This window comes from Vicia villosa, linkage group LG3 (genome assembly GCF_029867415.1).
Source record: "Vicia villosa cultivar HV-30 ecotype Madison, WI linkage group LG3, Vvil1.0, whole genome shotgun sequence".
Lineage (NCBI taxonomy): Eukaryota > Viridiplantae > Streptophyta > Magnoliopsida > Fabales > Fabaceae > Vicia > Vicia villosa.
The window spans coordinates 62029487-62056969 of record NC_081182.1 but is presented as its reverse complement, the minus strand read 5'-3'; the positions used below and the strand labels follow the sequence as shown (position 1 = coordinate 62056969).

Here is a 27483-nt window from a genome sequence, read left to right as displayed (position 1 = left end):
CTGACATCTTGCGATAGTATGCTTTGACATGAGTCATGGGACAAGTCGCCCCATTGTATTTGTCAAAAGATGGAACTTTGAATTTCGGTGGAATCCTCACACCAGGAACCAGCCCCAAGTCATTGATATCCATGCCTAACACCCCTTTGCCTTCAACAGCCCTGAGACGTTCTTCAATCAGACGATACCTTTCAACCTCATCATGCGCACCTTCAGCACTATGCCTCGATACCTGATCAAAGTTTTCAACATTGAAATCCAAATTACCACGGTTCTGATTATCTCTCCTTCCCAACAGACGAGACGGAGGTGGAGGTGGAAACCCGTGATGTTGATTGAAAGGATTATAGTGCCCTTCCACGTGATCAAACTCATTCGGATCATGGTGATCGTCAATCCTGCCAGACACATCGTCAAACAGCCCTCGATGTCCTCCATTCTCATTCCTTCTGGAGTTCTCGACGAGAACTCGCAAGTCATCCTGCCCCTTGGTCACATTAGTCAATGCTTCCATAAACTGCGCCATCTGCGCGTTCATCTGCTCTGTCAATTGAGCTCTCATCTCAGCCATCTGTTCCTGAATCTGTTCCATCTGCCTTCTCTGATTGCTCCTAGTCGGATACGGGTGATTAGCCGTCTTAGAACTCCTTCTGATAATAAAACAGCGAGACATAAGATATAAGACCTGCAAAACCTGCAAATATATGACATGTATGATATATGAATGATATGCATGAGATGTTTGTCAATTTTCAGGTATCCAAGAGTTCATCCCACTTTCAGATAGGACATAGCAACCCTGACACCGAATATATTTGAATAACAATCCACACACAAGAATAAATCGGCAAACTGAGCATATTTCATTCAAACATAACTGAGAATTTGAGTTCATACAACAAAACACATAACCGTGTCACAAAGTGCTCATAAGGCATACAAAAGAAATCCAGAACATCAAAATGCGACCCCATCCAATAATCCTGGACATGGGCGACAAAAACCAAGCATAAACATCGAATCATCCATCATAGATCAAACAAATCTACCCCACAGTGATACTAGGATCGCCTGGCAACAGAATGAACTTCTCCATCTCCTCTCCATTGGGCTCGGAGTCTTCTTAGTTCTTCTTCAAGCCGAGCAGTCTTAGCCTTCTCTTCTGCTAGCTGTTTATCTGAATCCCGCTTCTGCCTCTTGAGACTACTCTCTGATCTCTGTAACTGTAGACACTCTTGCTGCTTATGATACAATTCTTTCTCTAGCAACTCATAGGGACGCCTCCGGGCACTGGCTTGACTTGAACTTGCGCCTTCGACTTGCTTGAGCTGGTGCATCAACCTCATCTTTGCATCTCTCTCTTCAAAGAACTTCAAATTGGTCTCTTGCTCTCTTTCATGCAACCTGTAGTTGGTAACCAGAGCATCCTTGTAAAGTTCTGTTGGCACAAATTCAGATAGAATCAAAGGAGGTTGCTTTTGAAGTGGTGCAACCCTGTCATATGGCAGCAACAAGTTTCCAACCCGTTTCACAATCCATTCAACATACGGTGTCAAAGCAAGTGATTCCTTCTTCCCTAAATGGGCTCCATTATGCTTACGGATCTTCTTCCAAGCCACAATTATCTCCTTCAACTTTTCTGGATCCGACCCCTTCTCAAAATAGACTGTCTCCGCTATCAAGTGATCTGCCGGCTTGTCTTTCAACGTATACCCCAACTGACGCAAGGATACCACGGGATTGTAATTGATGCAACCTCTGGTACCAACCAAAGGAACATTATCAAACTTACCGCATCCAACAATCACTTCAGAAACGTTAATTCGATACTTTGGCCACTGGATGTCATAAGAGGTAAGTGACATAATCCTGTGGGTCCACTTAAGTGTCTCCTTTGTCTTCACAAAAGGTCCTTTGCTGGGCAACAAAGAGAGGAACCAGATGAACAACAATTGAAGGCAACAAGTGATAGCACCGCCACGTTTCTCATATCGGGAATGAACGGCATAGTAAGTATCGGCCAACAAAGTAGGAATAGGATTCTTTCCCATGAAGATGTGTATCGCGGCCGAGTCTACAAAATTGGGAACATTCGGGAACATCACAATCCCGTAAATAGCCACAGCAAGCAATGCATTGTACGCGTTCCAATTCTTTTTCTCAAATTCCTCTTTAGCTTTTCTCACCAAGAACTTCAAAGAGAACCCCGAGACACCTCCATTCGACTTCCAATTATCAGATACTTCTTTTATGCTCAAATAAAGAGCAGCAGCAATCAACTTGAAATTCAACTCTTTAGGAATGTCGATGAATGGCACTTCGCTTTTTACCTTGAGATTAAGAATAATAGAGTACTCTTCCAATGTCGGAGCCAACTGGTAATCCTGGAACGTGAAACACCTCATTTCAGGATCATAGAATTGCATCAAAGTTTGCAAAGCAGGAGTATCAACCACGGTTTCCAACAAAGTCAAGATATTCCCATAATTGTCCGTGAAACGTTTCAAGCAGAAAGCGGTCATTAACGAACTCAAACCCTCTAAGGCGGTCAACGGCTCTCGAAAAAAGCTGTAGGTGTGCGTATGTCTCTTTGCCTCCTTGACAGTATCAATGGGAGTGTCCATATTTAACTTGAATGAACTCCTGAATGTCCCTGAAAAACATGACATGCAAATGCTTATTATACATATCTTTTTTTTTTGCGTTTCTTTTGGAAATAAATATGCTATGATGCAAAGTGGTGGGACTTGTTGCCGCCCACCAGGCATTCTGGACTGCCGGTAACACACATAGCATAGAGCCAAAGGTTCGGCCCCCAAATGTTATACCACACGGAATATAGAATGTCAATCCACGGAACCAAAGCCCATAGTCAATAACACACTTGGAATAGAACACAGACTACCACTCGAACAAGAACCATAGTACCCCACGAACAAGGACCATAGTACACTCGAACAAGAATAGTGGTAACCCACGAACAGGAACAGCGGTAACCAACAATGTACCTGTTAATATGATCATTGATTCCCGCCCCACTCACGGGTAAAATCTAGGCCAAGGTAAGGTCATGAAACGCAGTATACGGTCCGCCCGAAGGTAAGCATCATCACAGCGCGGAAGCGGGTGACGATAATACCTCCGTTTGAAACCACTACTCTGCTCGTGGTCACATAATCCATCCCGAGACGTACACCTCGAGACAAACCATGCTCCCACTCTATCCTAGGGTTCCTATGGTTCACACATAGCCTGGGTATTGGGCCTTTTACATCTTGAAACACCCACCCAACAGACAGAGATCCAGACAGTCCAGAATATGATGCAGAAAAGTAAAAGCGCACATAGAATGCAATGCAAACAGATAAATATGCAAAGCAGTAAAAACACCCAAAGATAAACACACAAGCGCTAGGATCGACTCGCTGAGTCCGGACCAGCAACAGGTCAAGACGTCCCCAGCAGAGTCGCCAGCTGTCGCTACCGCGAAAATTAACAGAGTCGCCACTAACATATTTATCCTGAAAAGGAAGGGAATGCCAGCAAACCACAAAACAAAACAACGGTCTCACGACCAGAGAAAAGGGTAAGGGAGTCGGTTACGCGAGGGGAAGGTGCTAGCACCCCTCGCGCCCATCGTACTCGATGGTATCCACGCCTGTGTCTAAAACTATGGGTGTGTAACAAATCTATGCTAATCTGGACTAAAATGAATGCAGAATGTAGGGAAAAGAAAGGATTGTGCTCGCACGGGCCCTACCCCGCTGCCTACGTATCTGTTTTGCAGAATCAGAGCTACCGTAGCTCGGCTAACTAATTTCTGTTTGTTTTGTATTTTTTAGGTGAACGAGTTACATTCACACTCCGCTGCTCGACCCTTGGAGATTTATGCTTGGGAATGGAGCGGAAATAACAAGTTCTTAAGAAAATAAAATCAAAGAGTGTGGTTTGTGTTTTAAAGGAATGCATGAGGAAAACCTAGGCTAAGGGGGAAAGCTTGCTACCTAATGTTATCATACAAAGCGTGCAAATCTAAACTAAACTAACAACCTACGAGGAAAAGGGGAAACACACAATAATCACACAAACGAGCATCCACTCGTAAAGCAAACAAACCAACGGTACTGACCGAATGGTAGAAAAGCGGTCCCGCCATAGCCAAGGGGAGCAGCTCAACCCAAGTCAACCAAGCATTAGACCTCGCGAAAATGATCGGGCCATAGACAAGAGGGTGGACCCCTCTCAGCAACCAAGCCTTCACGGATCGGAAAGGAAAACAGTGTGTGCGTACACCGAGCATCAACGTCGAGCGACGCGAGCTATAGGAAAGGCGGGGGTCCGGCTACATGAACCCTTTTCCTGACATACTCGATAACAAGATCTTGTGCAAGTTCGGAAGCGAGCAACGCGTAGCATGCGCATACCAAACGGACTCGATGAGACTAGGCGGGGGTTGATTACGAACCCTTGACCGCATGCCTTCCATGAGGACTTAACGGAGTGCCATATAGGACTTATTACACCGTGACTCCCTGCCGCAAAGCACAAATATAAACACACCAACAAAAACAGAGCCTCTTTCGAGGGCTTGGCCAGATGCATGTCTAGGTCCTACTTCTCATGTTATAGGATGATGCGGGGAGGCGATAAAGTGCGAGAGAAATAAAATGAAACGGGATCAATACCAAACGGATGATGATCCGTAAACTAAAGAGAGGCGAAGCGAAGAAACTAGAATCCCGCAAGCGAGCTAGCAAATCAAAAGCAAATGGTCAGCACACCGATTAGCCATAAAGCACACAAAGGTCGACACGCGCGTCGAGCATAATCACGATACACCTGCAAGAATAACAAGCAAACCAAACAAGCAGATATAAAGCAATAAGATCGTGTCTCCAAGTCGAGAACACGATACGAGTCAAACGAGATATAATCGTATTCCGCAAGTGAAGCGGAGCACTCAAGCAATGAGTATCGATCGGTGACCGTCCAAAAGCATTGCACACTAGCACACAAGTTAGAGATAACAAAACATCGCAATCGGAATTGCGTTATTACCTTCTAATCTAAAAGAAAAGGAATAACTAATGCAAACATGAAATGAACAACAAAATGTCAAGGGGAAAACAAAGATGAATAAACCACAATCAATCAATACCAATCATCTCACAAGATAGCACGTTTCACAAGCTTTCCAACGGTATAAAGAACGCGCAAATCGGAGTTACGAGCAAAAAGATATGAAAGATTGAAGTTAGGAAGCAAAGGAAGCAAAAGTAGGTCGACCTACCTTCGACCTAGGTCGACCTAACAGGTCCAGAAACGAAATAAACAGCTCCAGGTCGACCTAAACTCACCCTGGGTCGACCTAACAGTGCCATGGTCAAAAATGAAGGTTTTAGGTCGACCTAAACTCACCCTAGGTCGACCTAGCAGTGCCAAACGCCGAAAATTGAGTTTTCTCGCAAGGAAACATGATGCAATTCTTCATGAATGTTCAGCATACAAGCAAATATCAAACATGCAATGCTATGAGTCAAGGGCAAAGCACATTATTCAGCAAATTGATCGGTCTTTAAGAGCAAAATTAAACATTCCATCGAACAATTAGCATGCAAGCATTGAATCGTAAGCATTGTGATTATATCATCAAGAGCAATTGTTATCAAACCTCAAATGGCATCAATTTAGCGTAGGCATCATGAATTATCATTCCACAATCAATTATCACATGCTAGAAATCAAAATTAAGCATAAATGCTTCACACATTCAAATTATCAAACACTTAGTATGCAATTTCTTGGATCATAAGCAACATGCATGTAGCATCATCAACAACTCAACGGTAAATCTCAAATTCAATCAAATAATCAAGATCAACACAAATCGAAGCTGTCAACAAGCAATTATCATCATCAATTATCATAGATCCATCATCCACAATCAAAAATCTTCATGATCAATGTCGAATTAAGCAACAAATTCAATAATCTAGCAAGGTTTGTAGTGAATTTACCGGATCGAACGAAGAGAATGAGATCGAATGAACACGAACGCGAACACGACGCGAACACGAACGAAATTCAAGAGGTGTGAGGGAGAGAGTGGCGCGTGAGATCCTTTGATAGGGAGAGAGATGCGCGACACTTTAATCGGAGGGGAAGATCTTGATTTGTGCTTTGATCTTCATTTGTTCTTAAGATTTGATCTTGAATTGATGAAGTTTTTGTGAGTTTTTGTGGTTTTGATCCAAGCAAATTGAGAGAGAATTGAGAGAAAGTGTTTTTGATCTTTTTGGGTGAAATTGAAGTTATGAGAGTCCCCCTTTGATTTGTGAAGAGCAAAATGTTTATATATTGTCAACGCGAAATGTCCAAATTGCCCTCGGTGCGTCTTATTTTGGCTCATTTTTAAGGAAACTCGGTTCGGCTCTGAATTTAGGAACGAAACCAATGCCATTATGAAGATGACCAAATTTGTGACTCATTGCCGCGAGAAGCACCTCAATCCGATAAGCGATGAAGAAAATACGCCCGTTTGAATGACGAGAAACGTCGATCCATCTGACGCGACTGTGCGAAATTTTGTGAGTACCGCTCAAAGAACTCGATAAAACCCCATCTTCGGCTCGAAATCTGAACAAGCATGTGTGACGAAGAATCGAAGCTAACAAAATTTCTGAGAAAATGCCGCCGGAATGGACTTCATACGATAAAAATCGAAAAAGTTATGAATTTTTGAACTCGGCGCGACATACCCGAAAACACACTTTTTACTGAAACAACGCGACGATCCTTAAAATTCTGGGAATTTCCTATGCATATTTAGCCTTCGGTCCGAACATATGAAATCTTGGTAATGATGCCACGGAGCTCCAGTTAAATTTTCAAGCGAATCCGGCGAGCGGATTAGGAGATATGAATTTTCCGAGGTCCGAAACCCTACATTCAGCACTGTTTCTTCACCGCGAATTCTCAAGTAATTTGCACATTTGACAACCTTCCTCAAAGAATTGGCTCCTGAGCCGACCACGAAAGTTGTAGATATCGTCGAAACAGCGGAGACAACGCGGGAACTTAGCTCGTATCACCTTCCAAATAGTATTTATGAATTTTCTCGTACTTTCACCGTTTAAACCGCTCTTTCACACTTTACCCTCCTAAACCCATGAAAACTCTTTATTATTTTTCTTCCATTTTTGGATGACGAAATAAACGTCATCATTAACTTATAGCTCCAATAAAGAGGGCAAATTTTGGGGTGCAACAGGCTCTAATTATGATTATTGGAAACCTCGCATGGTGGCTTTTCTGAAATCCGTGGATAGTAAAGCTTGGAGAGCTGTGAACAAAGGATGGGAACATCCTGTTATTACTGAAAAAGATGGCAAGAAAACTCTTAAACCAGAGGAAGAATGGGACAAAGATGAAGAGGCATTGGTGCTTGGCAACTCTAAAGCCTTAAATGCTTTATTCAATGGAATTGACAAGAATATATTCAGACTGGTACACCAGTGTGAACTAGCCAAAGATGTCTGGGATACCCTCAAGACTACTCATGAGGGCACCTCCAAAGTGAAGATGTCAAGACTTCAACTGCTAACTACGAAGTTTGAAAATCTAAGGATGAGAGATGATGAAAGTATTAAGGATTTTCACATGAATATACTTGATATTGCTAATACCTCAGGAGCCTTGGGAAAGAAGATGTCTGATGAAAAGCTGGTGAGAAAAATTCTTAGATCCCTACCTAAGAGATTTGACATGAAGGTGACAGCTATAGAAGAGGCACAGGACATCAGCAAAATGAAGGTAGAAGAGTTAATAGGATCTCTTCAAACCTTTGAGATGGGAATCAGTGAAAATTCTGAAAAGAAGAACAAGAGCATAGCCTTTGTGTCCAACTCTCAAGAGGAAGTGGAGGAAAGCAGAGAAGAGAATCTATCTGAATCTATAGCTATGCTTGGCAAACAATTCAACAAGATTATGAGAAGAATGGATCAGAAGCCAAGACCTAATGTCAAGAACATCTCATCTGACATCAGTAGATCTTATGACTCTGGCAGAAGAGCTAAACCAGAAGAAAAATACAATCACAGTAAAGGGATTCAATGTCATGGATGTGAAGGGTATGGACATATTAGAGCTGAATGTCCTACTTATCTCAAGAAACAAAAGAAAGGATTGTCAGTTTCCTGGTCTGATGAAGATTCTGAGAGTGATTTTGAAGAAGAATCAGCCAAACATGTCACAGCCCTTACTGGAGTTTGTAATTCTGATGAAGATTCTAGTGAAGATGAGCTATCCTTTGAAGAGCTGGCAACCTCCTACAGAAAGCTCTGAATCAGAAGTGCTGAAGTGTGTCAACAAGGTGAAAAGCAGAAGAAATACATAGCTCAGTTGGAGGCTGATAACAAAGGGCTTAATGAAACTATATCTGAACTGAATAGTGAAATTACCATGTTACAATCCAAACTTGATCAGATGTCAAAATCAGTAAAAATGCTGAACAGTGGCACTGATATGTTGGAGGAGATTTTGCAGGTTGGAAAAAGTTCAGGAGACATGTCTGGTATTGGTTTTGTTGGTGCAAAGAAATATTTCCAAGATAGTAGCAGAACTAAACCTGAAGCTGAGATGTTGAAACCGATGTCAAAACATGTGACTCAACATCACGAGAAAAGTGAAATGAAGAGAAAGTTTCAAAGATGGAGATGTCATTACTGTGGAAGATTTGGACACATTAAGCCTTTTTGCTTCAGATTATATGGATACCCAGATCAAGCTCCTTACTACAAACCTAAGCAGATCATGCACATCCAGAAGCAACAATGGAAACCCAAAAATATAGCTTTAATAGCCCATACATCTCTTAGAGTTTCAGCCAAAGAAGACTGGTATTTTGACAGTGGATGTTCTAGACACATGACTGGACTCAAAAATCTTCTTGTTGATATCAAGAGTCATTCTACTAGTTATGTAACCTTTGGGGATGGAGCTAAAGGAGAAATCAAAGGAGTTGGAAAATTAGACTGTTCAGGAGTGCCAAATTTAGAAGGTGTTTTGTTGGTCAAAGGTCTGACTGCTAATCTCATAAGCATCAGTCAACTCTGTGACCAAGGATACCAAGTCAACTTCACCAAAGCTGAGTGTGTGGTTACTAATGAAGAAAAGGAAGTAGTAATGAGGGGTGTCAGATCCAAAGATAACTGCTACTTGTGGGTATCTCATGAATCCAGCTATTCTACTGTATGCTCTAAGGAAGAAGAAGCAAAGCTGTGGCACCAAAAACTTGGTCACCTTCATCTAAGAGGAATGAAAAGGATTATCTCTCTGGAAGCTGTGAGAGGAATCCCTAAGCTACAAATTGATGAAGGAAGAATATGTGGTGAATGTCAGGTAGGAAAACAAACCAGGATGTCACATCCAAAGGTTACACATCTGACTACTTCCAGAGTTCTTGAACTGCTACATATGGACTTGATGGGACCAATGCAAATAGAAAGTCTTGGAGGTAAGAAATATGCTTATGTGGTTGTGGATGACTACTCCAGATACACTTGGGTAAACTTCATCAGAGAAAAGTCAGATGTGTTTGATGTTTTCAAGGACCTATGTCAAAGAATTCAAAGAGAAAAAGAAAATGGTGTTGTAAGAATTAGAAGTGATCATGGAAAGGAATTTGAGAATCAAAAATTTGCTGATTTCTGCTCCTCTGAAGGAATACATCATGAATTCTCTTCCCCTATTACTCCACAACAAAATGGGGTTGTTGAAAGAAAGAATAGAACTATTCAAGAATCAGCCAGAGCAATGATCCATGCTAAGAATCTTCCTATCTACTTCTGGGCTGAAGCCATGAATACTGCTTGTTATGTCCATAATAGAGTTACATTAAGAAAAGGAACCTCTACCACCCTATATGAGATCTGGAAGGGAAGAAAGCCCACTGTCAAATACTTCCATGTGTTTGGTAGTAGGTGCTACATTCTTGCTGATAGAGATCACAGAAGGAAGATGGATCCCAAGAGTGATGAAGGAATTTTTCTGGGCTACTCTACAAACAGTAGAGCCTATCGAGTGTTCAACTCAAGAACCAGAATAATAATGGAGTCCATAAATGTTGTGGTTGATGATGCCCACAATCAAGCAGATGTCACAGAAGATGTCGGAACATTCTGGGATATTACAGCTGAAGGATCTACAAGAGAAGATGATTGCAGTCCTACTATCACAGAATCTGAGATTGAACCTCCTAACAAGAGTCCATCTATAAGAGTTCAAAAAAAGCATCCTAAAGAACTTATTATAGGAGATCCCAACAGTGGAATCACTACAAGGTCAAGAGAAGTGGTTTCAAACTCTTGTTTTGTATCAAAAATTGAACCCAAAAATGTCAAGGAAGCATTAACAGATGAGTTCTGGATTAATGCCATGCAGGAAGAACTGGGCCAGTTTGAAAGGAATGAAGTATGGGAGCTGGTTCCAAGACCAAAACAGTCTAATGTCATTGGAACAAAATGGGTCTACAAGAATAAGTCAGATGAACTGGGAACTATAATCAGAAATAAAGCAAGGTTAGTTGCTCAAGGATACACTCAAGTTGAGGGAGTTGACTTTGATGAAACTTTTGCTCCTGTTGCCAGACTTGAGTCAATTAGGCTATTGTTAGGGGTTGCATGCATTCTGAAATTCAAACTATATCAGATGGATGTGAAGAGTGCTTTCTTGAATGGATATTTGAATGAGGAAGTCTATGTTGAACAACCTAAAGGTTTTGCTGATCCAAACCATCCTGATCATGTGTACAAATTAAGAAAAGCTCTTTATGGTCTGAAACAAGCCCCTAGAGCTTGGTATGAGAGACTAACTGAGTTTCTTACTAGCAATGGATACAGGAAAGGAGGAATAGATAAAACTCTCTTTGTTAAAGATGAAGGAGGAAAGATTCTGATAGCTCAAATCTATGTGGATGATATTGTTTTTGGTGGAATGTCAGACAAGATGACTAAACATTTTGTTGAGCAGATGCAATCTGAATTTGAAATGAGTCTAGTTGGAGAATTAACTTACTTTCTTGGACTGCAAGTCAAACAGATGGAAGACTCAATCTTTCTCTCTCAGAGCAAGTATGCCAAAAATATTGTCAAAAAGTTTGGAATGGAAAATGCTTCTCACAAAAGAACACCAGCTCCTACTCACTTAAAGTTGTCCAAAGATGAAAAGGGAACCAGTGTTGATCAAAGTTTATATAGAAGCATGATAGGAAGTCTGTTATATCTCACAGCCAGTAGACCTGATATTGCTTTTGCTGTTGGGGTGTGTGCTAGGTATCAAGCAGATCCTAAGATCAGCCATATCAACCAAGTCAAGAGGATCCTGAAATATGTGAATGGTACTTGTGAATATGGAATGCTCTACTCTCATGGGTGTGAACCTATTCTCACTGGATATTGTGATGCAGATTGGGCTGGAAGTGCTGATGACAGAAAAAGTACTTCAGGAGGATGTTTCTTCTTGGGTAATAATCTTATTTCATGGTTTAGCAAGAAACAAAATTGTGTGTCCTTGTCGACTGCAGAGGCAGAATACATTGCAGCTGGAAGTAGTTGCTCTCAGCTTGTTTGGATGAAACAAATGTTATCAGAATACAATGTCACACAAGATGTCATGACATTATATTGTGACAACTTAAGTGCCATCAACATTTCAAAGAATCCCATTCAGCACAGCAGGACCAAGCATATTGATATTAGACACCACTACATTAGAGATCTTGTTGAGGACAAAATAATTGGCTTGGAACATGTTGCTACAGACCTTCAACTTGCTGACATTTTCACAAAAGCCTTAGATGCAAATCAATTTGAAAATCTAAGAAACAAATTAGGCATTTGTCTTTGTGAAGGATTATAGCAATTAATTAGGTGTGGGGCCAGCGCTATTTCTCTCTCCAAATCTTTGATATCATTACACATTAAAGTGTATTTTCCCCCCCTTTTACAAGTTACCCAAACGGTTTCCATTCCTCCAAAACCTTTCCTCCACACTCACGCTATCTCTCTGTGTTGCTGCATTCTCAATCCCTTACCCAACTTTCCTCTTTCTCTCATCATGTCTCAGAGTTCTCCCTCAAAGAAATCTTCTCCTACTTCTGAAACAGCATCAGGTTCTAGGGCACAAAATGTTGTGAGTGATCAAGATGTTGTGCTGGATGTTGTGCCATTGAACTCTGTTCCTGCTACCGATACTGTTCGTAATCCTCCAAGAAAGATGCATGCAAGAAAATCAACTGGGGGATCTGTTCCTGAAACCTTCTCTGTTCAAGGTAGAGAGGGTTCTGCTTATGTTCATAATGCGATCGCAGGTATTGTCACTCGAATCTTGAATGAAGGGCACATGGTTGATGGGATATCTGTTCCACTAGCCCAGATGTCTGCCTCTGAGAACAGCAAAGATGATCAAGATGGTCAAGATAATGCTAGCAAAGATCAGGGTGATGTTGAGACATCGGTTGATAACATTGAAGAGAAGATCCCAGGTGCCAAAGACGTTGAGACATCTGAAGCTGTTAATGTTGAAACATCTGGTACTAAAGATGCTGAAATTCCTGAGCCTGAGAAAGCTGAAGAGGTTCCTGTTGCTGTTTCTAAAGAAACCCCTAATGAAGGCCCTACTGTGCATGATGTGGTGAATCTGGATGATCTGGATGATTCTATTGACATTGCTGATGATGAACTCATCTCCAGCATCTCTCATAGAGTCAAGACTCGTAAGGGCAAACAGGCTTGTGATCAAGATTTCTCCAAACCTCAGGTTACTCCTCAAAAGAAGGTCACTATAAAGAAGGACAAGAAGGTCCTTGCTGAACCTTCAACCACAGGGAGCAAGGCTACTGTGAAGAAGAGGAAGGAAAGAAGTGTTTCTGTCCCAGAAGATGATGTCTTAAGTGATGTCCCTGACATCCCATCCAAGAAGAAGATTGCTGTCACAAAGTCCTCCACAAAGGTTCGTGATGTTCCTTTGGATAACATTTACTTGCACTATGCTTCAAATGCTATCCAGTGGAAGTTTGTTTATCAAAGAAGGCTGGCTCTGGAAAGAGAATTAGCAAATGATGCTCTGGAATGTCAAGATGTCATGAAGCTCATCAAGGCTGCAGGTTTGATTAAAACTGTTACTCATTTTTCAAAATGTTATGAAATGCTGGTGAAGGAATTTATTGTGAATTTGTCTCAAGATTGTGGTGATGGAACAACTGATGATTTTCATAAGGTGTATGTTAGAAGAAAGTGTATAGATTTTTCCCCTACTGTTATCAACCTATATCTAGGTAGAGATGCTGAGGCTCAACCTGAGCTTGAAGTGACTGATAATGAGGTTTGCAAGGTAATCACTGGTGGTAAGGTTAAGAAGTGGCCCATAAAGAGCAAACTGTCTGCTAGTTCTCTTAATGTCAGGTATGCATTGCTGCACAAAATTGGTGCTGCTAACTGGGTGCCTACCAATCACACTTCCACCATTGCTGTTGGCCTGGGAAGATTCATATATGCTGTGGGAACCAAGACAAAATTTGACTATGGGACCTACATATTTGATCAAACTATGAGGCATGTTGGTACCTCTGCTACCAAGCTTCCTATTGCTTTCCCATCTCTGATATGTGGAATAATCCTCAAGCAACACCCTGGAATTCTGAAAAGTAAAGATTCTGTTTGTAAGAGGGAGAGTGCTTTATCTTTTCACTACAAGTTGCTGCAGAGGTCTGATGACAAGACATCTGCTGGGACATCACAACCCAGCAAGACTGTGAACAAAGCTCTTCTTATTGCTGAGCTAAAAGAGACTTGTCAAGAGTTGGACAACAGGAAGCTGAAACTTGAAAATCTCATCCACAGTCTTGAGCAGTCTACAGATGATGATCTTGTTGGTGAAAAGGGTGATGACAATATGGATGAAGACAAAGAGGCTGAGGAAGAAGCTGAGGGTGCTGAGGCTGAGGGTGCTGAGAGTGGGAGTAGTGATGCTGCTGAATGGACTAGTAGCTCAAGTGATGACAATCCTGGTGGCTCTAGTGATGAAGACAGTGATGGGTCTGATGATTAGCTCTGCTGAGCTGAATATGTTTTGGCTCCTTTTGTGGCTAAAAAGGGGGAGTAATTGGTAGTGGTAGTGGTTGTTTTGTTGTAATGGTTGTTTTGTTATTTTGGTGATCTTTTGGTTTTTCTTGGACATGGTTGTTCTGTGGTTTTCTGGTTTTCCTTATTTTGGGTTTTCTCTGGTCCTCCCTAACAATGACAAGTGGTTTCTGTAACAGTTGATTAAGTAGATGTTTTCTGATTTTCTGGTGATTAATCAAGTTGCTGTTGTTGCTTACAGAATTTATTTTTCTGTTACAGAATTTATTTTTCTGTTGTTGGCTGCTGTGTATGCTCTGATATCTGTTTACTTCTATTAGTGTTTTAGCCAAAAATTTGCCAAAGGGGGAGTTTGTAGATGTTGTTGATTGGCTGTAATTTTTGGTAAAACTAATTGTGGTTCTATCTTGTCAAAACTGGTGTCATGACATGCATTCTGCTGTTGTGAAGACTTTCCTTATGCAGGCCTTTACCTGATGTCAAGGCCGATGTCATGACATTCGCAGCTGTTCGTTCTTTTCTATTTCTATTTATGGTTATGTGATCTGATAAGATCCTATGCGCTTTATTTGGTAATGATGGATTATGATTTGTTTCAAGGACGCCTTGGATGATTATTATTATTAGCTCCTTGATTTATGGAGATTAGTTTTATTAGGGTTAAAACTATTTTATGGATCCAAGGCCCAGCTGCTGTATTGTATGAAGGCTATATATTCCACGCAGGTGCTGCTGTTGCCGTCAGGGTTTTTGGGTGAAGAAACTGTTAGAGTTCTTTGTGGTTAAGTTTCTCGTTGTAGCTTTCTTGTAAGCCAAACAATCATCATGATGATTGTCTTGGTCTAGGTGTTTTGTTTTGAGTTGTAAGAAGTACTCAAAGCTTTTAAGCAAGAGTATTATTGTACTTGATCAAAGCTTTTAAGCAAGATCAAGTTGTGTCCTTGAAGAGTGTCTTCTTTTTGTTTTTCATTGGGTAGTTTTTTAATCACTGCTGTGATTGAGGGGGAGTGAGTAGGATCGCTGGTCTAAGTGGTTTAGATTGAAGTTGCATTGGGTAGATATTAAGTGAAAGGCGTAATCTTGGCTTGTATTACCTTGAATTGATATTACTTATAGTGGACTTCCTCCCTGGCTTGGTAGCCCCCAGATGTAGGTGTGTTTGCACCGAACTGGGTTAACAACTTTCCTGTGTTGTTTTCTGTTTAATCTTTGTTCATTTGTTTGCAAACATTCAGATAGTAATGCCGTGACATCCTGTTAGACATCACGTATCTGAGTCCAGAATTTCAGAGTTCGATAACGTCCATGGAACGGAATTGAAGATTCCTAGTGGGTGAAGATTTGTGGGGTTTTTGGTGAATAAAATCTGCGGGTTTTGTCCATCCAAGATAGGTAATTCTTGGGGTTTTTATCAAGAGTGTTCATAGAAGAATCATCTGAGTGTGAGGATTGAAGAACAAGGGTTCGAGGGAATTGAAGACACTGCAGAAAAGGGATCACGTGACGCTCTTGGATAACCTTGATCTGACTCAAGATTAAGGGGGAAGAAGATTCAAAGGATCGACATAATTGGTTTATGGTTTATCGCTTTGTTATCTTCTTTGTATATACTACTTTCAACATTAATGAAAGATTTCCCAATTTCAGTTTGGAATTGGGGGCAGACGTAGTCGTAGCGAGGATGATCGACGAACTACCTAAACAAATATCGTGTTCTTGTCGCTTTTACCTTTTCATTTACGTTCTGTTCATATTTGGTTATAATAGCAAATTGATCAACGATTCGAGTGTTAAGATTGTGAATTAAGAACTTATATAAACATCACAATCCATCACACATTGAATCACCACCAATTTGATCATTATCACCAAGTGTTTGTGTTTTTGCTTCTTTCACCATTACTGCATTGCAAACGTCGTTCATCATATAAGAAGTTAATTGATTTTCAATAGAGCGACGTATTGATTCTATAGCGTATTCTCTTATCGTTTATCTCAAGCTGGTTAGTGGTTTTAACACATATACAATCGTTTCAATAGTGGTTCGGAATAGACGCGAGTCGATTCAGAATCACTTCCGCTTAAAGTTCAATTAATTCCGCAAAACTGTGTAAGATCTATTCACCCCCCCTCTAGATCCTAAGGCCAGCGTCTAACAGTTAAGAGGATCGTGAGATATCTTATGGGCGCAATAAACCATGGCATTATTTCCTAAACTTGATGGTCAGAATGATAAGTTGTTTGGTTTTTGTGACTTATATTAGCGTGGAGACAGAGTGGAAAAAATCATAATAAAAATATATGTACAAGTTATTCAATTCTCCAATTTGATGGTGCTATAAGAAGGAAGCAATAATTGTGATGTCTTCTTATGAAATTAAGTATATCTCAGTCACCAATATAGTTTGTCAAGAAGTGTAGCTGTAATCTCTACTGATTGAGATGAATATAACTATATAAGCAAATAGAAAGAAATATAATTAATGGTAAACAAAAAAAAATTCAACAATTAACTCAGCAAAGAACATCCTATTTCATAGAAAGAGCAAACACATTAAAACTAAGTTTTACTTTTTCCTCCTGAAAAAAGAATTAGGTTGCAGATGTTCTAATCAAACTACTAAAGATGTGTATAGTTCTAAGTTCTAACATATACTCTATTTTTAAGTAGAAGTGCCTATTTCACGTTGGGTCACAAATCAAATAAATTAAAACACGATAAGATGAATTATACTCCATTGTATTTAAAACTATACTCATTTTCGGCTTTGGCTAATATGCATAAGGATTTTACTTATGCACCATGCATAAGCCTACATAAGCCATTGGATCATGTTTTTAATCCATTATTGAGTATTGAGTATTGAATATTGAGTATTGAGTAATAACAATTGATATCTAGAATTTGATCCAATGATCCAAGAGTCCATAATAATTTATGCATGATGCATAGATTTTTATCTATGCACGGTAACTGCACCCCTCATTTTCATTCGAACAACAACGTATTGATTAAAAGTTGAACTCAATTCCAAAAAAAGATAAAATTGAACTCGATCATATAATTGATTAAATAAATTTAACAGTTATGTTTTAAATTAATAATAATAGTAATACTTATAACTATTATACATTTATTTTAAGTGAGATTTGAATCACATTCTATAAATTATAAAATAAACTATTGTCCCTGAACAAACATCTTTTAAACATAAAAAGTTTAATAACTATGCATTTTTTGTATACAAAAACTACATAAGTGGTCAATTATATCATATAATTGTATCATGTCATATTATTATTTACTAAATTATTAAAATTTCAGCATGAATATCAATACAGTTTTGGTCCTTGAAGCATCATTTTCTGTAAAAAAGGCTATGAAAGTTAGGTAGAGTCTGATAATGGAGCTTGAGTTTTACTCCACATAGATTGCTTGAGATCCTATAAAACTTCGGCACTCAAATCATGTCGACATAAGTTGTCACCATTAAGTGAATCAGGAAGCTAACCTTAACAGTGCCACAAGTGATTATACTCATCAATTAGCTTAAATAGGTCAATTCAAAGTAGCCCCAAGTCAGGTCTTACTTCAAAGAGGTCTGTTTTATTTCCCTAATTTAAGACCTCAGCCAAGTCTTGGTCCCTATTTGTAAAGGTTTGACTTCACTTGAAATCCCTATTTAAAGTCCATTTTTATATTAATTGAGACCATCAGATGGAAAATAAGTCTACATCTAATTAGGTTATATGCCTAATCCTATCCAAAATAAAGTTATAGGAACATCACCTAAGTTTTTGTGTAGGCCAATTTGTATACAATTTTAAAAAATATATATCTAATAAATCCATTTAGCAAAATAGTAAAAACCAGTATAAAGACTATGAAATGTTAAAAAATAAAGTACAAAACATTTCTAATTACCAGCAATCTGAACATTTTCTAATTGTTCCATCAACTTGTTCCATCAAATATTTCCATTAAAGATTAAATCCATTTTGCATAAACTTGTTCTATCAAATATTTCCTTCTAATTACCAGCAATCTGAACATATTCTAATTGTTATTCTACAGCAACCAAATTTAATACTGACACTACAAACATACTATGAGCAAAACTTTCCACCTATGTTGTAACATGGAAAAAACCATGCGGCAAGGAAATGCAGATATTCTCGCCCTTCAGGGCCCTATCTCTCAAGTTCCAAGTCAGTGGGGATGAAAACAAGTAAAATAGAATGAACACTTTTTAGGCTGAAATCTAAATAACAGATGAAAAGGAAAGAACCAAATTTTCACTATCATTAAGTAAATTACATGTCTCTAGTCAGAAACAAAAGTTCAGGGCTGGTATACAAACAACATTTTCATGTAATATCAAGATGTAATGCTGAGAATTTGGACAGCACCAGCAAAACGGAAGGTCCCTTCTGCAAACATTGAAGCATGTTTCTTGATACAAGACGAAGCACAGAATTTTGCTGCATAAATCTCATGGGAAGTTGCTAAGCATATTCTGACAAGAATCTAGCAAATCCATTTATGTATGCCTAAGTTTTGTTCTTATCTTTCCCACTATTCTGGGGATTAAGCTCATTGTTATCAAAATATTCTTCAAAATACTCTTCCTCACTATCCTCCTCATGATCATCATAATACTCTTCATCCTCGTCATCCGTGCCATTTTGAAGAAATGAATCATCATTTGATTGCTGACCTCTTAAGCTTTCTTGAATTCGATCACATATGGCAGTTCCCTGACATATATGACAACCAACAGAGAAAAAAGTTTAAAACTAAATAATAATTTTCTAGCATAATAAAAGTCACATAATATTTTTTTGCATAAATTAGCTCACCATCTTATGGCAACCTTCTTCAAACATTTCTAGAAATCCAGCAACCATACGATCAGCATTTTCCACCCACTCATTCCTATGCATACCAGCATTCTTCGCAACAGTTTGGATCTAGAAGAACAACAAATATGTGAACATCCATCAAAATTTCAATCCACTGCAGACAATTTTAAAATGTATGGCACCATAAATTATAGTTGAGAGTGAATGTTCGCAGCCATGACTGCTGCAAAAATATTTGATAGCCTTAGATTTTGACAATCTGCTTTCTCAACAAGAATCTCGGCGATCCACTATTGTTTCATCCCCAAATCTTGGCTCCATCTATACTGCCATACAAAGTTAAAATTATGGCTACTGTATATGGTAGTACCCATGCATCCTACTCCCTCTCACTGAGATCTACATTTAGCAAAGTGAGTGTCTCCACTTCTGTAGTCAGTGAGTATTTGGGTCATTTAACCAATCTTTAGTTTACCCCGTAAAATTGTACAACTTATGGGTTGAGAACCAAAAAAGGATCATTTAAATTATTGAGCATTAACTGTTTCTTAAACAGCAATTGCATGAAAAATACAAATGTAAGTTTGATGACAAGAAAAGCGACACAGAACTTAAGAGTGGAAGAGAACCAGAGTGCTAGCGAGCATCACTTTTACTTTTCTGCAGCGGCTAGAAAAACCATTTTATGAAACTTTTTCACTTCACAACTATTTCCCTTGCCCCATCCCCAAATGCATGCACGGTGCACTCTCCAACTTAGTCAAATGATATAGCGTATAATAAATTATAAGCCTTTTACACCAACCTTTTCTTGCTGTTCTTTTACTTTCTCTTGCAAAGTTTTCAGTCTCCTATTCACACGCAATCGCTTTTCCTGTTCATATTAAATACCAACACAATCGAACATGAGCTCCTCCCCAAATGGTAGACAAGATTAAGTGCAATATAAGAGTGAACAATTCACTCAATAACATATCATATAACAAGATATCAAAGAGATATGAACCAAAATTACACCTTAACATAGCTCACACCGAGATCTTTTCTTGAGTACCCACGATCCAAGTTACGCAACACATACTGGTTATAGTCTTTGACAATCCTCATTATTATATCTGATGTAGATATACCTTCAGTCCGTTGTGTTTCCTTAAATCTTCCAACTGCCTTGACCTGCATAGAAATCATACAGCCCATTATATCTGTAGCATAAAAAAGTCCCAATGAATTTTAAAAGAAAATTAAAGAAAAAAGATGATGAAAAATTACTCATTCTTACAAATTCATAAACATCATTTGCAGCACCACTTGTATCAGCATATCTGTCAACATTTCATTGACAACCCACGTCATTAGTTATATACTGCATTCAAATGCTAAAACATGCCAATAACAATACTACAACAACGACTATGCTTCTATCCAAATCATTAATCTCGAGATCTTTCTTAATAACATCTCTTATAGTCTTCTAGGCCATTCTCTTCCTCTAATTGTTTAACTTCTCTCCATTTGATCTAGTCTCCTTACCACAAAATCTACAGATCGTCTCTCTACATGTTTAAACCACCTAAGTGTATTTTCCACCATCTTCTCTATTATAGGTGCTACCCCAACACTCTCTAATATTTTCATTTCCAATTTTATAATGTCTAGTCTTACCACACATTCAACGCAACATCCTCATCTCTACTACACTTGCTTTATTCTTGTGTTGGTTCTTAACCGCAACATTATGTCCTATACAACATCGCAGTCCGATAAAATTTTCCCTTTCAGCTTAAGCGGTAAATTTACGCCACATAAAACCCCTAAATCCCTCCTCCATTTCAGCCATCCAATTTGAATTTGATGGTTTACATCCCCTTCTATTTCTCCGTCATCATTACGCACTCAAATGGATCATCTTATGTAAATTCTCATATGATTTTGTGATCTAAAATGGTGTTTATTGTTCTATCCACAGCCATTAAATAAGCAGGATCTTCTCATATTATATCAAAACAATTCTTTTGCACATTAATGTCATGTATAAATCCAGGATTTAAAGAAAATGTATCATCCGTATAAATCAGTTTTACACTAACATCAAATGAAAACCTACTATTTTACCACCTCATTAACTCTTGTTACTGCCTAATAAATATACAACAACAACAACAACAACAAATCTCTATCCCATTAGCTGGAATCAGCTACATGAATAAACTATTCTTACATGACCATGTTTCTATCCAAATTGTTAATCTCGAGATATTTTTTTAATAACTCCTCTTATAATTTTTTTAGATCTATCTCTATATCTCTAGTTGTTTGACTTCTCTCTATTTGAACTAATTCTTCTTACCACATAATCTATTAGTCTTCTCTCTGTATACCCAAGACACCAAAGACATATACCCAAAACACCTTATATACTCAAATCAAAACTATTTTTCAAATATAACTTTTACCTTTAATTTACTTAATGTAATTCTATGAATTATAATTCATATTAATTAAGTGAATAGGAACAAAGGTATAACCCTGAAATAAAATAATTATACAAATAAAAGAAATGTAATCTTACGGAAGAGAATCGTGAGCTACAAAATCAATATTGTTTTTGTCAAGAAACTCCTGATTGATAACCCAAGGTGCATCCGGGATCACTTCATCCACCCATCTACAGACCATAAAAAAACAATTTCACATCAATTTCCCTCTCTCACCCTACAATCCACTTAGGGTTACAATAACAAAAAATGCAAACACAAAAACGTATAACATCATACTTGCAGTGACGGAGAGACTCATAACGTTCATCTTCAGTCATAACAGTTTTTCCTTTATACTTATGTGTTACCGCATCGCTGCAGCATCCAACCAGAAGGTACGTGTTCGGAAACCTACAATTACAAAATAAAATTATCATCATATGAATCATGAATTGACGAATGAAGTTGAGATAAAAAAAAAAAAGGAGAGTACGATTTTTTGGCTTGTTCAAGAGAACGAGCGTGGCCGAAATGGAAGAGATCGTAGATGCCATCGGCGTAGACACGAACGGGGCGGTCTTCCGGCGGAGGGAGATGAGGGATGGTGGAGGATGATGTCATTTTCCGTCTCGATCGATGTTTTTGCTCTCTGATTCCTTTCTCTTTTTTAATTTACTAACGCTCACTTGCGATTCCGCGTTAATTCCGCTTTTTCTTTATTTTTTTGAATTTTTTAAAATTTTGCCGTACCTTTTAATTTTTATTTTTCCGGTCTTAAATTAAATACAAGTTCCTTTCAAAAAAAGTGACAGATACGTTGGCACCCAAGGAAGTTACGTGGTATCACATTCCTCCATTTGGCAGCTGTGTGTGTACTGTGCATTACGTGTGAATATTGTGTTTTTTTTTAATATACTGTAGTAGCGTAAATAAGAATGATACTTTTGTTTTGGTAGAAAAATAAAAATGTTACTTTTTACTACAATTATAAATATAGATTATTTTGGACTATCATGTGAAATTTTTGTTTTTATTTACTCCTTGCACACTCTATTTACTCAACTCATATCCCTTTGATTTATTTTGGTTTTTATTTGGATTATTTGATTTTTGTTTGTTTTTATGATATTAATTGACTTATTTGTAAATTGATTAATCGAATCAAATTTTTATTCCATAATTTAAACTTCACTATTTTTTACGATTAAACCAAAATCAATTTCAAAATTCAATCAATTTTAAATTTTTTCCCTCAATCGGATTAAAAAGGATGTGTCGGATGTACATCCGGTTGATCTCCGAATAATCAAACGTAAAGTGTATACTTTTTTCAACAAATTGTTTGTCTTCCGTCCAAAAATACCTAATCAAAACTCAGACAAAAAAGGGCAATCAAATGAACATTTATGTGATTCTCGAGTATCGGACACAAATCGTACATATTGTTCTAACTAAGAATGATTTTCAACAGAATTGAATTAAAAACGAAAATTGAGTGTACACTCTTTTTATCCCTCAAGTATTTGAGCGCAAAGTGTACACTTTGTTTTAACGGATTACTTGTCTTCCATTTAAAATTGATTTCAACTCATGAAACCTATGTTTCAGCCTTAGCGTGATCAAATAAAAACATTTTTTAAATCAACCAACCAGCAAACTTTTGATACAAAGAACTACGTAACTTTGAATTCCTCATCGCACCTAAAGATACGTAGAAGCGGGATTCAATATCTCGCCAAACACTTTTATAAAAAAAAATCCATTTTTAGTCCTTTTCATTTATTTTCTGTATAATAATGAGGAGAACCGAAAACAATTTTAACCTAACTTTCTCCCAAACTAACTAAACAGTTCCTTTTGAGTACAATAGATGTTGCGGGTGTTAATACCTTCCTTGCGCATAACCAGCTCCCGAAACTAAATTTAGTTGTGACGACCATATTTTCGTTCTTTAATTGTTTTATCGTCGCTTCCCTTTTAAAAATAAAACTTCAGTGGTGACTCTTTTATTTTGAGCAATCGTACGCTCAGGTATTTTTTTGCCTCGACACTAGCAATAGTCTACTGGATTCCAGTATGGCTACTGGGGAAAATGTCTCATCAAAGTCCACTCCTTCTATTTTAGTATACCCTTGAGGAACTAACTTTGCCTTATTCCTTGTCACATTACCACTTTCTTCAGATTTGTTCTTGAAAATCCACTTGGTGCCAATGACATTCACATCTTTAGGGTCTAGAAACTAGCTCTCATACCTTGTTTCTTTCAAACTGGCAAAGTTCTTCTTGCATAGCATTGATAAAAAAAAGGTCAACAGTCAATGCTTTCGTGATGTTCTCAAGCTCAATCTTAGAGGTAAAGCATGGGTTGTCAATACTCTCCTTGGATTTTGTTAGAACTCCTTCATTAAGATTTCCTATGATATTTTCAGTAGGATGGTCCTTTTGAACTCTAATTGATGGTCCCTTATTGATTTGAATATCATCAGTATTGGTGATCTCAGACTCAATGTCAAACTCTTTGTGTGGTACATTAACTGGGACATCAGTTTGTTGGGGAGGAACCTCATTTTCTTCTTTTTCTTCTTCAGGAGTGTCATCAATGACAACATTTATAGACTCCTTCATAGACTTGTTCCACTTTTTATAAACTCTATAAGCTCTGTTGTTAGTGGAGTATCTAAGGAAGCTCTGTTATAGACTCCTTTATAGAGTGTGTTTGGATGAGGTAATTGGAAATTTTAAAGGAATTTAAAATCCAAAGCAATTCAAATGATTCAATTGAAATCTAATCATTCTTAAATTATTTGTTTGGATGAAGTATTAAGATAATTCATTGTTAAATTTTTGGGGTCATTTTTTATAAAATTAAAAAATTTTGGACCAAATAAAAAAATTGAAAATTAGGGACCAATTTGCAATTTTTAAAAATTTGAAGGACCAAATTATAAATTTTAAAAATTATTAAGGACCAATTTGCAATTTTTTGAAATTTTTTTAGGTCAATTTTATAATTTTGGAAAATATGAGGACCAATTTGCAAAATTTGAAGAAATAATAGTAACAAACACATTCTATGGAGTAGGAGGGGAATTTCAAATTCTTTGGTTTTTGGTGTCATTTCAAAATGACTATATTTAACTTAGATAAAATACTCCATAAATTTCTATCATTTTAACAATTCTTCATTTTTGTATCCAAACAACAAATTTTTTGCAAATCATTTTAAATTCCCTCAAAACATTACATTACCTCATTAAAATGCTTCATCCAAACACACTCTTAGGGTTCATCTTTCTTCTTTGCTCTCGATCTGCCAATATGTAGCACTTGCTCCCAAAGACATAGAAGTACTTGATATTTGACTTTCTTCCTTAAAATAACTTATATTGAGTTTCTTTAATCCCAGATCTGATGGTCACTCGATTCTGAATGTGGCAGGCTGTGTTCATGGATCCAGCCCATAAATAGTAAGGAAGTTTCTTAGCATGTAGCATAACTCTGGCTGACTCTTGCAGAGTCCTATTTTTTCCTTTCCACCACCCCGTTTTGTTAAGGAGTGATAGGAGCTGAAAATTCATGGCCAAAACCTTCTAAAGCACAATACTCAGAATTTTGAATTTTCAAACTTTGTGCCATGATCACTTATGATCTTTACTATTCCAAACCCTTTTTATCTTTGAAGTAGTTGACATATCTCTTTGAAAACCTCAAATGTGTCAGATTTTTTTCATTTGAATTTTACCCAAGTGTACCTTGAGAAGTCATTCACAACCACAAAGACATACCTTTTCGCTCCTAGACTTTCTACTTGCATAGGCCCCATCAAGTCCATATGAAATAGTTCAAGAACCTTTGAGGTGGCAAGATGTTTGAGATTCTTGTGAGGAATCTTGGTCTGCTTGTCTATTTGGCACTCCCCACATACTTTTCATTCTTCAATCTTGAGCTTAGGCAGTCCCTTTATAGCCTCTTCAGAAATAATTTTCTTCATGCTCTTGAGATTGAGATTATCAAGTATTTGGTGCCATAGCATGGTCTTATCACTTTTTGTCATCAGAAATGTTGAAAGATCTCCTTTGTTTTGAGATATCCACAAATAGAAATTATCCTTAGACCTTGAGCCTTTCATAACCACTATTTTCCCTTGGCTGGAAACAATACATTCTGATTTGTTGAAACTCACTTTAAGACCTTGAATACATAGCTTACTTATACTTATCAAGTTGGCAGTTAGGCCTTATACCAACAACACATTCTCAAGGCTAGGAAGTCAAGGATACACCAGTTTTCCTATGCCATTGATTCTACCTTTTGCATCATCACCAAAATTAACATAGCTATTTGAGTAGGGTTTTAGCTTTTCAAGATAAGTCTTTTCCCCTCCCACATGTCTAAAACATCCACTATCAAAAGTACCAATACTCACTAGAGCACACTCTAAGGGTTGTATGAGCTATGAGACTTGGGACTTCCATTTTGGGTTTCCACACCTTCTCCGTTTTGACCTTCTTCTCTTTCCTTATAGGCCTTGGTTGACTATGGGTTTGAGGATAACCATACAGTCTGTAACAATTTGGTCTTATGTGCCCATATCTACCACAATAATGAAATCTTCTATCAAAGTTCTTGTAACCCCTGTGATGAGGGTGCACACGCCAAGGGCGATGCTAGAACATGTGGCCCTTCTTTTTCATAAATTTATAGTTAAAGCCTATTGCAATTGAATTTCTTGACTTCTTCCATTCTACATGGATATCTTCTAGCAATTCAGCACCATTCTTCAGCCTTAACTTCTTCCCATCTTCCACAAATGCATCTAACATGTCAGGACCTTTATTCAATATCCCACCAGTTTCTGTAATGTCCTCAAGCTTGGATGTTAATAATGAAAAACTTCACCTTTTAGACTCGTGACAGTTGTAGCAAGTTTCTCCTTTTCTTGATGAAGATCACTTATATTTTTCTTTTGTTTCTCTATTTCCATGCAAGCTTCATCCCACTTGGTGATCAATAGTCTATAAGTAGCAGCTATCTCTTCAACAATTAAGTCATTTCATATCAAACCTCTAAGGCAATGATCTGAGAATTTTTTTAGCAAGAATTTCTTCAGACATCCATTCACCTAAGGGAAAAGAAATGTTGGCAATATCGCATAATCTAATTTGGAATTCACAGATAGACTTATCTTCATTTATTCTCAGATTCTTAAACTTTGTTGTAAGTAGTTATAGCATTAAAATATAAACTTTAGACGTGCCTCCATGTTCAGTTTTGAGAATCTCTCAAGCTTCTTTAACTTCTGAACACGTGGTTATCAACATTAACATGTTCTTATCCACACCATTGAAGATATCATTCAAAACCTTGGAGTTTCCAAGAGCTTCATCATCTTCAGCATTAGTCCAATCAACTTCTAGTTTCAAACTACTTGTACCATCTTCAGAAGTAACCACTTGATGTTTCCACCCTTTTATCATAACTTTCCATGATTTATTGCTCATGGATTTGAGAAAGGTAATCATTATAGACTTATAGTAATTATAATTGGTGTCATCCAAAACAGAAGGTTTATTGACTGATCCTCCATCTTTAATCATGTCCATTTGAGTTTATTTCTCTTCCTTGTAGCTCACCCAACATGCTAGGGTGCATGCTCTGATGCCAATTTAAATTCCGTTCCTTAGGGGACATATATCGAAGGCGATGTCTTGGAAAAATGGTCCGACTTGTTAAGCCATAATTCACACAATTATACCAGTTTAACTTATGCAATATGATTGAGTATAAAATAAATAAAGAACACGATAATTGGTAGCCATGTTCGATGCAACAACACCTATGTCTGGAGGATTGGCTTCCAACCCAAGAAAGGAAATTCACTATTAGTGTCTTAGTACATTTAGTCTTACATGAACAACAAGCCCGTGTTATTTAATGCCTCTTCCTAACACTATCCTTTGACTTTCTATTCAGGACTCCCCCTAAATATGATAATCCCTATCACT

At 37.9% G+C, this 27483-nt stretch overlaps 2 protein-coding genes across 2 annotated transcripts; both read right to left on the bottom strand.

Moving 5' to 3' along the window:
• Positions 1-1061: 1061 nt before the first annotated feature.
• LOC131658192 (uncharacterized) lies at positions 1062-2624 on the bottom strand. The gene has a single exon (XM_058927517.1). It carries the CDS (start codon positions 2622-2624, stop codon positions 1062-1064), a length of 1563 nt encoding a protein of 520 aa, XP_058783500.1.
• A 15795-nt stretch (positions 2625-18419) lies between these two features.
• LOC131661640 (choline-phosphate cytidylyltransferase 2-like) lies at positions 18420-22217 on the bottom strand. The gene is made up of 8 exons (XM_058931245.1): positions 21972-22217; positions 21776-21889; positions 21571-21666; positions 20281-20323; positions 20019-20174; positions 19807-19875; positions 18999-19109; positions 18420-18896 (listed from the first exon to the last, which is right to left on the bottom strand). Exons 1-8 carry the CDS (start codon positions 22097-22099, stop codon positions 18690-18692), a joined length of 924 nt encoding a protein of 307 aa, XP_058787228.1. The 5' UTR covers positions 22100-22217; the 3' UTR covers positions 18420-18689.
• Between the last annotated feature and the right edge of the window lie 5266 nt (positions 22218-27483).